Below are 13,035 nucleotides of genomic sequence, written 5' to 3' on the forward strand. Positions count from 1 at the left end.
GGTGTGACTGACTGAGTGCTGGGAACAGCCATGAAGGAGCTTTGGTAGCCACATCCAACAGTCAAGGTAACTAACTGAGCCGGCTGCCCGTACCACACTGACCTCCTGAACTTGTATACAGCGGGAGCTGTTCCACTGTCACATGCGCCACTGCCCCCTCGCCCTTTGTTTTAAAATTGGAAAAAAGGTTGGTGGGGCTTTCAGTGCTTCCTTAGCTGTTTTTTTTGGTCATGAGTCCTCTCCATGTCCGCACTGCCTGTTCTGTGGAGGCTGGTGTGCCACACAACAGTTTTGTTAATATGAGTGTGCCTTGAGCATGAAAAGATTGGGAAGCACTGACATAATCCATTGGGAGCTGATGCCAATTCACTGTTAAACACTTAGTCACACTACAATTCATCCCTAAATGTCTGTCAGTAGGTCGATCCTTCTGAAAATCCATTTTTTGGCTATCTGCCAGCACAGTCTGTAAACTGAAGCCCACATTGCAGGTAAGGAGTCCTAGCAGATCAAGGGCCCTTCTACAGTTTCATTGTTCCAGGACAAAGGAAGTAAAGGGTGACCCCCAGTTCTCCTCAGTGGCCTGGTATGAACACGCACGACTCAGTATCCATCACAACATTTCCAATCAAACTGCAGCAGTAACGCTCTGGAGGAGAGCGCCTCTCTCATGCCAGACCATTTCTGTCAGCTTGCACCAGGCTTCCTTTAAGACGTTATCTCAGATTGGCTTCTCTTTGCAAATGATCTAGTACTTTCACAAAAAAACAAGCTTTGAGAAGTGCTCTTCAGAAGTGAAATTAATATTGGAAAGGATTCCGACTATTACATTAATGTAATCTTTATCTATAAATGCCCATTTCATCCCACAAAGACCTTGAGCTGAGGTGGTACTGCTTTTAAGATGCTCAAGGATATCATTCAGCCAAGTGTCTGAGATTCCCAGTAATAACCTATACAGAGGGCAACTTACAGAATGATCTAAGGACTTAGATCAAAGATGATAATTGCTGCATGTAGAATGGATAAATACGGCTGCTTAGTTTCACTAGGCTGCTATATTTTAGCCACTGGAAAAGCAGGGGTTTCCGGAGGTTCAGTTGGGAAGTACATCACACACATATATAAGGCAAGCCTGGCGCCTGAGCCAGGCAGACTTAGCAGGGCCAAGTTGCCTCCTAAGCTCCCTCCCCCTCCCCCTATGCCTGCCCTCCCCTTTGCTTACCTTCTCGCTGGCACAAGGCACTACTGGCGGAGGGAGGAGGGATCCCCGGTGCTAGTAAAGCAGATCAATGAGAACCAAATGAGGTATTTTTAAGCCTCAATGACTGAGAGGAAGACCTCTTTAGACCTTCATTTATACTGCTTCTTGCCCATTCACCCTTCTTGGAGGCAGAGTACAATAGAGTCAGAGGCAAGAGGATGGGGTGATTTCAGGGTAGGATGGGGAGGATGGGGGAAGGGGAAACATAGTGGTGTCTTCCTATCCTTCCTTGAGTCCAGTAGCCAGATGAATCAACTGGCAAAAAAAAATAAAAATAAAAATATATATATATATATTGGATTGTCCACAAAAAATAAACCGTGAGTGCCTTTTAATCCTATATAGGTGGGAATGCATTTTAATTAAAAAATATATTGCCCAGATTATCTATTGAGAGGGCCCTACTAGCATTGCCACCATGGACAGGGCCTCAAATGGGCTGAGGGTTGGCCATCGGTCTAAAAGGCATTATGATGCCATGGGCTGGGACATCCCAGCCACGGTCCTTGGAGGTATCACATCCTTCCTTGGATGGATCATCGCTAACTGTTCAGGGCAGAACAGTTTGGTCAGGGACCACAATGGTAAGCTAGTAGCCCCCTGGAAAAAAATCAAATAATGTGACTATGGCTAGTAGCCAATGAAACGACATAATGAACTGGACCTTCAGTGGGAGAAAGCACTGCGATTGTGTTGGTAAATTCAATGTTATGTTAGATAAAGCTGTGGCTACCAGTGATATATACACTGAAATGGGGGTGGTGATTGCTTCTGATAAGGATCTTCACATCTACAGACAGACTTTCCCCTCACTTAATCCAGCCACAGATATAGCAGGTGCTCGCATGTGGGAACTTTTGCACCTGTATAAGTTTTAGCAAATTTTCAAAGAGTGTCGCTTTGATAGTTTGCTAACAATTTGTGAGTAAAAAAGTACCTGTGGGTCTCGCTGCATGGAAGCTTAGGGATTATTGCACATGGTCAGATGGTCGTCTTAGCACTAAAGCATAATTTATTCTACCTCGAACATAACAAAACTATCACCAAGGAAGACTGAAAACAGAGACAGAACACAACAACATCCTCATTATTTACCTTATTTATTAGATGAAGGGGCTCTTTTAAGCGTTAGAAGAGTTGCTTGCTGAGTTATTGCTTTCTCCTATGCACCTCTCAGGCTGATTAAAAACTGTCCAATGAAGTGAACGGTTTACTGGTGGGCTCTGTTGGTTTTTCTCTTATATGACTTCATGGAATGGATTTAGATAAACTAATGGCATACAGGTTTTGTTTTTTTTAAATTTCCATTTGCTCTCTGTTTTCGTTTTTCCTTTCAGGCCTTACTTCTCTTCTAGTTACTTTGGAATAAGCAGAAGGCATTCAAAGTGCTTCATTACCTTAATTTCATTAGGACATTTTTTGTAAAGCCTATCTGTGTCGCCTGGTGAATGTGCGGACTTCATTAAGAGGTTTAGAGAATTAAGGGCGCACATTCAGTATGCTGCTTATGTATATTTTTAATTTTCTTTAATTAGGAGACACTAGCTAAGTTATTAGTGGTTAAGTCTAGGTAATTAAAGACCTTAATTAAAAAATGAGTATGAAAACGAGGCTGGGGATTTCTCTCTATGGAGTAAACTGGAAGGATGTACAGAAGAAAACCTGAACAAAACTAAATGTAAGCGCCGCTCTAACTAAGGTTAAATTCATGGCACGGTGCTTGCATTATTTAATATTTATTAAGCTTGGAGAAGATAGCGCCATCACGTCCTTGCTCTCCCGTTTCTGCTTAGCAGAGAAATAAGGTGTTCAGAATGTTCTCCATGAGGATTTTAAGGATAGATGGTTCATTTACTGGCAGAAGTCTGAAATTGCCAGAAATTGGCCTTTGTGGTGGATTGTTAGAAGGATTCACTACAGCTTTGTCCACTTTGTGGGGCGTTACAGATGGGAGATAAGCCAAAATATTACAATCATGGTGTAGTGGGTACTTTGCTATTTCTTCCTCCTTCTCCATATCCATCCCTCAAAAATTCCTCACGCAAAGAGAAATTGCAAAGTGGACTTTTACTGGTTCTTAAATTTAGCCCTGAAGGGCTCAAGTGCCCTCATTCTTTCTATATTTTGTTAGCGCAGTTTTCTTCTGGGGATTATTTTGCCTCCCAAAACTCGCAGGAAGTTAAAGCCTCTGAGTATTTCAGGCTTGTGCATGCATTGGTCCTGTGTTTATTCTTGGCAGTACTGGGGCCACAAGGGAAAGAGTCCTGAACTTAACGTTCCTGCTTGTTTTTGGAGAGATGCAGTATTTTGAAAGTACACACGGGATTTATACCATGCGTGTTTAAAGAGAAATATCCTGTATTCTGTGTGTGTAAAATCATACCCTGGGTTCACTAGAAAGGAGTTTTTTGTCAAAATGTAGTTTCTTCCATCAGAGGAAGGTCATGAAAAGTTCAGTGAAATGAGATTAAACTTCCTGACCTGATGGGAAGTGTATGCCCCTTCAAGGGATGGGCTTTTTTGGGTGTGTTTCAGTGCTTTCACAAGTTACCAGGGAGTAGCAGAGAAGGAGCAAGAGAAACAGGAGGTTTTAGGGATTCCTGGCTAAGGATTACAGAGTCTGGAGAACTGAGATTTATGAATTCAAAAGCTGAGTGGGTTGCAGTTCAATCCTGCAAAGGAGCAGGGTTGGAAGTCGGAAGAAAAAAAAAGGGGGCTGGAGAAGCTGAGAAGGGGCTCCTGCTAGTAGTAATTAAGAGCCAGCCAACCCCATCTGGGGAAACCCACAATTGAAGATGTATAGACGATATCTGAAGATTTGTGAGTTTTAGTCCTAAGCCCTTGGGTTGATGGAAAAGAGAGGAAGAGAACTGATTAGAATAAGGATTCTAAATAGCTCAAGCTGTTTAGAGGCTGTAAGTGTTGCCTATTTGTTTTGGTTTTTCTGTGCTTGGACTATATGATGAGTTTTGCTATGTTTTTCCTATTTGAATTTTGAGCATTTTTTGGACCTTGTAATAATTTCTGCTTTGCTTTGGAACAACCATTTGATGCAGACCTGTTTTGTTTTCCTGGTTAGTGCAAGTCTCTCCTTGGCCTTCCTGGCTTCTGCTGGTCCCCACTGGACTGAATCCTGGTGTTTGTTCAGGGGCTGCAGAAGGGGTACTCACCACCCCTGCAGCTGCTGAAGGTTGGGGAGGGTTACACCTGATACAGTACAACAATCTGAGAAATATCTGTTCCTCTAAAGTAAATTTCAAAACTGACACTAGCACTGCAGGCAGGGATCCCTGAACCTTCATGCAGCTTCTACTGTGAGTGAAAATTATAATGAGCCCAGGGAGCTACATTCCTCAAGGCTAGTAAAGGAGCTTTATTTAATAAAAAAAGAGCTGTTTTAAAAATAGTTTTTGGACTCCTTTCTTAATCTTTTAAAGAGAAATGGGGCTATTAAAATGATTAAGTACCGCACGGGTGCACTGCCAACCCGCACATGGACTTGTGCAATTCCTCCCGTGTGGTTTTGCTATGAGTCCTGTTACATAGAGGCCATGCCTGGCAACGACAACAATTTCTCAGCTTTTCAATTTGACTATTTAAAACAGATTTTAAACCGAGCCCTATAGAGCAAGGGTAGCCAAATCCGGTCCATGAGAGCCACAAACAGGTCAGGTTTTCAGGATACCCACAATGAATATGCATGAGATACATTTGCCTGCACTTCCTCCATTGTATGCAAATCTATCTCATGCATATTCATTGTGGGTATCCTGAAAACCTGACCTGTTTGTGGTTCTCAAGGACCGGAGTTGGCCACCCCTGCTATAGAAGTACCTGGTTCAAAACTCATTATACTCCTGTTTATTAAGGTCTGTTCCAGCAGTCCCATGTGCCAAGGCCACAATTGGCTGTTAACCTTTACAAGTGAGTTTGTTGGATGGCACTCTGATGACAGCCTTTGATCTTGCTGTTGGTGCACAGCCAGATGTGCAAACATCCTTGGTAAGATACATTTTGCTGGTGGTATAAAGTATTCCAAGAGGAGGGTAGGAGCATTTTCTACTGCCCTAATACATATAACAATTTCCAAGACTGTCTGCAACAGTTATACAGAGGGCAGTTTTATAACATCCCCACTCAGGGCTAATGTCTGCTGATTCTTTTTACTCACAGACGTTAGCCTGAATTTGCAAAGCGGATTTGTGTGCATAACTCATCTTTGAAAATTTGCGGATTCACCGCATACGTGTGTGGACTCTGCAGACTCGGCAGTATATGCGTACATCCTTTTCTCATCCCATCTCTTCTCACTAGAATGCCTACTTCAACCACAGGGAAATCGGGTTTTGTCAGCACTTATACCTGTGCAACGCCTGAGTTATTTTTCAAAGTGTGATTTGCGTGCAGAAAACACTGCTTTATGTGCTTAAAGAGGGGCTCAAGAATCATCATATGCACACAGTTTTATTTGAGAAACCACTGAATAAACTTCCAAGAGATATTAAACAGCTTTCTCTTCTGTGCGCTTGTATAGTGCTGCATATGCCTAGTGTGCTTTAGAAGTAAGAATGTGATAGGGGACATAAATCAGATCGCTAGAAATTTGTCCTCAGAGAAACATTAAGGGTTGTCACTTAACCTTTACTTCTGGGGTTCCTGGCGATGAGTCTTATAGCAGAAGTTAATTAAGGGGGTAGTGGATCTCTTTAAGGGGGGAATCTCCTTGGGTCAATAGAAGATCAGCTATTGACCCAACGAGTTGGACTAGAAGCTGGAGCGATGCTGGGGTGGAGGAATCTCTTTGTTGCAATTCATATTTCATATACACTATGTAAATTTGTACATAATTCTTATACTGTAAGCACCCTCTCCTGCTTTTGCCCTTCTCTCCAGTTAGAATTTGTTTAAACTATCTTTCTCTAACAGCCTAGTTCCACATTCCCTGTTATAATGTAACTTTTGTTTCTGTTTGCTCTGTTAATTGGTTCCCCCTAGTTTATTGTAAACCGGTACGATAGGACCTGGTCTTGAGCATCAGTATATTAAAAAAAAAGAATTTAAATAAATAAATAAGGTGATGGCTCCAGGATTTCACAAGTGGACTCCTGGGCAGAGCCACTGGAAGAAATTATGGACTTCCAAACTGGTTGGAGCCCATTCCTTGACTTGGGAAGATGGACGAGGAGCAAGAGTATTGAATGCTATCCCTTCATGAGAAAGAGGGACTGATCCTCCTGTTTTCTAGGCTAGAGGGGAGGAAGGAAGTCAAAGTCATGGTACTGGAGATGCGAATCTTTAAAGGGAAAGTGTTTTGTTGTAATCAATGACTTTTTAAAATGTGTTTATGTTCGACTGCTGGGAACCCCAGACTGAAAAATTAAAGTCTCTTTGTTTGAAGAATCTTGTGTACAAGATCCTCTTTAATCCCAAAGGGGCCGATGCAATATTTTGGTGGAGAAAGCGGGTGCTGAACAGCCTCTGTGCCAGGTTTTTTAGTTTTTGAATCCCCAGTCACAGAGAGGCATCAAACACCTCTATCATTTGATACCCCCATAGCGGGTTATAAGCAGTAGCGTTAGTTGTAGTAAAAAGCCACATCGAGAGGAGGCATTCCCGACGACGTGTGTAGATCACATTTTCAACTCTACATTGGTTACTTTCCATGACAAGAGCAGGACCAACAGGGATGCTTTGTACTGGTGGCAAGTTTGAAAGCTAAGCTATTCACAATGCAGTTTGAAAATTTCCCCTGTAAGATTATTACATTTTTGCAGGATATTTAGAGGCATGCCATAAATTTATACTCACTGTGGCCAGCTAGTTTGATCCAAATTAGAACCTATAATCACTTTGGGCCACATAATCCCAGTGTTGTTTCTAGCCTGGGGATATTAGAAGCTCTGCTGTGACTTATTCTCCTATTTCCTCCACTATGTGCACAGCACAGCCAGGTTTTCTATTTTAAAAACTCATTTCTAAATTCTTTCCTGCATTCATGAGAGAGCCACAAGGCACTGTTTGTTTCTCTCTTTCACTTTTTGAACAAAGCAATGAAATGAGTAATTCTGAGATTTAGGATACAAACTCTTTTGCTTGTTTACTCACCTTCAGCTCTGTGTTTTGGTTTCTAAGTGCTTCCACGGTGTATGAAATCTCCTTCCATGACTGGAGTTTGCCCTTGGCTTGCTCCAAGACCTGTTCAGCTTCTTGTTTGGCTTCCAACCACTGAGTGGAGTCCTTTAACATTTCATGCAGTTGCTCTCGTCGACTACAGAGGCGACCTTGGACCTCATCCCACTGATTTTGTATTTTTTCAACTGTGAAGCAAAGATGCACAGAAAAGAAAATGAGAATGATTATTTATACCACACAAATGTGCAACTCTTTCTTTGGGACGTGCTCTATCATTTAATAAAGAAGTTAGTAAAATTTAGAACATAAGAAGTACCTTACTGGGTCAAATCAAGGTTCTTTGAGCCCAGTCTTCTGTCTCTGACAGTGACCAGTCCGAGTCACAAGTACCCATCAGATCCCCAATAGTTGATCTATTTCTTGTATCTAATTTCCAGGGATAAGTGTGGGATTTCCAAATCTACCTGGCTGATAACTGTTTATGGACTTTTCCTTCAGGAACTTGTCCAATCCTCTTTTGAACCTCACTATATTGGTTGCTTTGACCACATCCTCTGGCAACAGATTCCATAGCTTGATTGTGTGCTGAGTAAAAAAAATACTTCCTATGATTTGTTTTAAATCTTCTGGTTGCTACTTTCATGGAGTATCCCCTAATTCTAGTGTTGTTTGAAAGGATAATTAACCATTCCCTATTTACCCATTCCACCCCACTCTTGATTTTAAAAATTTCAATCATCTCCCCTCTCAATCATCTCTTTTCCAAGCTAAAAAAAAGCCGCAATCTGTTCAGCCTTTCTCCATAAGGGAGCTTTTCCATTCCCTGAACCATTGCTGCCCTTCTCTGTATTTTTTCCATGTCCATTATGTCTTTTTTAGATGGGGTGACCAGAACCGCACACAATACTCAAGTTGTGGTCTATACCAAGGGCACTATGATATTCTCAGTTTTGTTCTCTGTTCCTTCCCACATAATTCCTAACATTCTATTTGTCTTTTTGACTGACGCCATGCACTGAGCAGAAGATTTCACGGTATTATCCACAAGGACTCTGAGGTCCTTTTCTTAGCTGGTGACTCTTATCACAGAACCCAGCATTGTGGTCTTGTCATTGGGATTAATTTTCCCTACGTGCTTTACTTTGCACTTGTCCCTATTAAATCGTATCTGCCATTTAGAAGCCCAGGCTCCTAGTCTCATAAGGTCCTTCTGCAGTTCTTCACATTCCACTGTGGTTTCAATGAAACAATTTTGTATCATCTGCAAAGGTCACCTCACTCGTCGTTCTTTTCTCCTGATCATTTATCAATTTGCTAAACAGCATAGGTTCCAATACAGATCCCTGTGGCACTTCACTAACAATCTTTCTCCATTAGGAAAACTGACCATTTAGTCCTACTCTCTGTTTCCTATCTTTTATCCAGTTACCAGTCCACAATAGGATGCTGCCTCCAACCCCATGACCTTCCAATTTCATAAGGAGTCTCTCATAAGGGACTTTGTCAAATGCCTTCTGAAAATGCAAATACACCATATTAACTGGCTCACCTTTGCCTGTATGTTTATTTACACCCTCAAAAAAATCTAGTAAATTGGAAAGGCAAGACGTCCCTTTGCAAAAAATCATGGTGACTCTTTTCACCATTAAACCATGTTTATTTATGTTTTCAGTAATTTTATTTTTAAGAAAAGTTTCAGACATTTTGCCTGGCATCAAAGTCAGGCTCACTAGTCTATAATTTCCCAGATTAGCCCTGGATCCCTTTTTAAAAACTGGCATCACATTGGTTACCCTCCAGTTTTCTGGTACCGTGGCTGTATTAGATGATAGGTTGCAAATCCTCAGATACAGGTTTGCAATTTCATTTTTGAATTCCTTCAGAATTCTGGGGCAAATACCATCTGGTCTCAGTGATTTGTTTATCTTTAGTCTGCCAATCTGAGCTTTTACTTCCTGCAGTTTCACTGCAAATACATCTATTTCTGAGAGTCATCACCATCAAAAAATATTTCCAGTGTGGGTATGATCCCAAAATCCTCCTCAGCAAAGACAGACAAAGAATTCATTTAGTTTTTCTGCTATTTCCTTCTCCTCCCCAAATATCCCTTTTACTCTTTAGTCATCTACTGACCCAACTGATTCCCTCACAAGCTTTTTACTTTGAATGTACTTAAAAAAGTTTGTATTACTTGTTTTTACCTCCATGGCAAGCTTCTTTTCAAATTCTCTCTTAGCCTACTTAATTACTTGTTTACATCTAACCTGCTACTGCTTATACTCTTCCCAATTTTCCTTATTTGGATCTGCTTTCCATGTTTTAAATGTTGCCCTATTAGAACAGAAAAGAAACATTTTAGTACAGAGATGAACCAAAAGTCAGCAAATAAGGTGCAGGTGACATTTTGTTTACTGGATTAACTTAATACATCTTTGGCTAGTTTTGGAGAGCTAGCTCTTGAAAGCTAGTTACTAATTTATTGTTAGTCCAATAAATTATTTTTACTTCCTCATGTATAAATAGATTAAAACAAAAGCACAATCTTTTTCAACACAAAGTAGCTCATGATGTTACAACTGGTCCACATCTCTAGCTAGAGTCATCAGCTGAGTTCCACGTCAGCCATGGATTATTACTGGCGACCACTGACCACTTTTCAGTATGCCAGGCAACTTAGACTCAACAATACTGGGAAGAAATTCTTTGTGGATATCTGTTATGTGATTTTACTCTGAACTAAACAATATGTATGCGTAAAGCAAGCATGGTAACTGCTCAAATATAAAGTAAATCCATTCCTCGGCTCACAGGACAGTACTACAGTAAGGAAGACATGCCACCAAGCTGGATTTGTTTGGATGATACATTTAAAAATGCGCTGTGCTGTCTAAAGAACTAAAAGTAACTACCAAGTTAGATTCTGGAGTGAAATCTGCACCCCTCATAGGGGTTAGAATTACATGCATACTTATTTTTATTTTTTATATTTAAAAAGGCTTTTTTATCCATACACATTACAAGGTTTGAGACAGAGTACAGATAGTAAAACACTCATAATAACATTTTAAACAAATTATACAGATAAATCTAACATTCAACATATATTATATCAGACATATATCCACCATTTATAATATATTTATATATTGACTACCTCATTGTTTATAGATACTAGGATGGGTTGTTGTGAGGCGTCACATTAATGAGGAACTATGGTGAACACCTGATTGAACAAATATGTTTTTAGTGCCTATTTGAAGGTTTTTTTCACATTTAGGGCTCTCAAATTCTCCAGTAAGGTGTTCAAAATTGTAGGGCCAGCTACTGAGAAGGCTCTCTTTCTTGTTAGATCAAGATGGGCTATTTTAGTGGATGGGATCTTGAGTAGGTTTTGTTGGCCAATTGTAAATTATGTGAAAGTCTATAAACATGAAATATTGCATTTACCAAAATAGTAGTATCACTGTAAAGAAGAGAGTGTATCAATGTAGCAAGTTTATATTGCATGCGATATCTGACAGGTAGCCAGTGTAATGAGGCTAGAAGTGGTATTATGTGATCACAAATGCATGTGCCTGTCAAGACCCTGGCTGCCAAGTTCTGCACTATTTGTAGTGCTCGGATATAAGTCAATGGTAATCCCACATATAGTGAATTGCAATAATCGATGCTCATTAGGATTAGAACTTAGAGCACTATCCAAAAATCGTTAGGTTCTAATAATGATCTTAAATGATGAAGGAGCCGAAGTTTAAAAATGTAATTTTTGACCACGCATTTATGTGAGCCAGTAGGATAATGGAGTGTCTAGTAATATGCCTAGATTTAGCACTGTCTTGAAGACTGGAATTTGGTAACCATCAAATACAAAGTCAGGAGCTAAGGATGACAATGGGCAAAGACTGAGAATTGTTAATTCAGTTTTTTATACATTTAATAACAGCTTGTTGTATGATTGCAAACAAAGAGATATTAAGTCATATGTATTTGCCCATGAAAGATTAAAAGGGACAAAAAGTTGGATGTCATTGTCCTAAATTTTATAGTTTATGATGAGCCAAGTGAGTAACTTGCATAGTGAGGAGAGGAATACGTTGAAGAGAGTTGCCGAACCTTGCGGCACTCCGATTTTTACTGGATTCCATGAAGACATTTTATTCTGAATTCAAATCTGCTTAGATCTGTTTGTCAAAAGTGATGCAAACCATTGGAGGATGCTAACAGATAAGCCAATGTCATTTAATTTGTCCAACAGGATATTGTGATGTGTGGTGTTGAATGCAGACGATAAATTAAGAAGGACCATTACATATATGGCCCCTTTATCAAAACCTCGGATAATGGTATTTAGACTTGAAAATAAAAGTGTTTCTGTGGGAAAAACCCTTTCTAAAACCAAACTGGTAAGTATCCTACTTTTAACCTTATTAAATCGAGGCATGTTTATGACAGAGGAGGAAACTTGTATGAGTAAAATTATATTTTCCAATTTATGTGTGCAATTTTACCCTCCCCGCCCCCATTCCTTTGCCCATAGTAAAAGGAAGTAGTCAGTGGTCTGAGTGTTTGTTTTCACTTCTTTTGTGGGATATCTGTTGCGGCTACGATGGGAGAAGTAACTATATTGTTTTTTTATTTTTTTGGTTTTAATCTATTTTAATTAATATTTGCTTTGTATGTTTTATTGTTCACCGCCTACAGCCTAGGCATTGGCAGTATATAAGTGAAATAAATAAATAATTAAAGAAGCAGGGGCAAACCATATAGGTTATTTTGAACCTGCGTAAGTGTTAAAGAAATTTTCCAAGAGAAACTGAGTACATTCCCTTTGAAAAGCCACTGCAAATTAAATGGGTGCAATAGTATCCATAAACCTCGCATCTAGCCAGCTGCCAGCTTACCGAAAACCGTCCCACTTAAGTACTAAGGCAAGTTTACTTCAGGGACTTCCTGTCTGTAGCCCTCCACGATCCTCACGTCACCGTGACGGGAACATGACCTGATTTATATCAGAAGTGCGCATAAACAACGCAGCCATTGGCTGTCACAGCTGACCCTGTGACCATAATTTTCTTGGCAGCTCATTTATAAAATTTGTGACAGAGCCTGAAGACCAAGGACATAACGAGAGAGACCATGAAAACTGAAGAGTTCATGTCAGTCGTTCCAGAAGAGAGGAACATCACACACACAAAACGGCCCTGGCTCTGATGCTGCGTAATGAGACCTTGGACAGGTCACTGGATTTCTCTATGCCTCAACTGTAGAAAGGAAAATAATAAGGGTGTAAACTGGCATACTCAATTTTAACCAGACATTTATTTTAATCACAATATTATGCAATCAGCAACTAACAGTTTCAAAGAAAAATGTTCTGTAAATCAAATATTATGTGCTTTGAGTAAAAACAATAGTCTAAGGGCCAGGTTCAAGTTTTGGAAAAAGGAAAGCAAAATAAGTGCAAACGTCCCGCAAGTCACATCTTTGCACAAGGTTGGTCAGTGGCAGAGGCAGGTTAGGATGGGAATTAGGGGCAGTTTAGGGAATTAGGCAAACAAGTGTTTCAAGACAGCTGGATTTTATTCTTTGTAAGCACTAACTTCTATACATGTCATTTTGCTACATAAAATCAATAAGGA

At 40.2% G+C, this 13,035-nt stretch overlaps 1 protein-coding gene across 4 annotated transcripts in view; it reads right to left on the bottom strand.

Moving 5' to 3' along the window:
* DMD (dystrophin) overlaps positions 1-13,035 on the bottom strand; it is a 3,148,630-nt gene that overhangs the window by 539,643 nt on the left and 2,595,952 nt on the right. For all 4 annotated transcript variants that reach the window (XM_029603105.1, XM_029603098.1, XM_029603099.1 and 1 more), the window contains one exon: positions 7,370-7,581. In XM_029603105.1, coding sequence (XP_029458965.1) covers positions 7,370-7,581 — 212 coding nt within the window. The remainder of the gene's footprint in view (positions 1-7,369; positions 7,582-13,035) is intronic.

The sequence above is a fragment of the Rhinatrema bivittatum genome, chromosome 5, assembly GCF_901001135.1.
Source record: "Rhinatrema bivittatum chromosome 5, aRhiBiv1.1, whole genome shotgun sequence".
In the NCBI taxonomy this organism is placed as follows: domain Eukaryota; kingdom Metazoa; phylum Chordata; class Amphibia; order Gymnophiona; family Rhinatrematidae; genus Rhinatrema; species Rhinatrema bivittatum.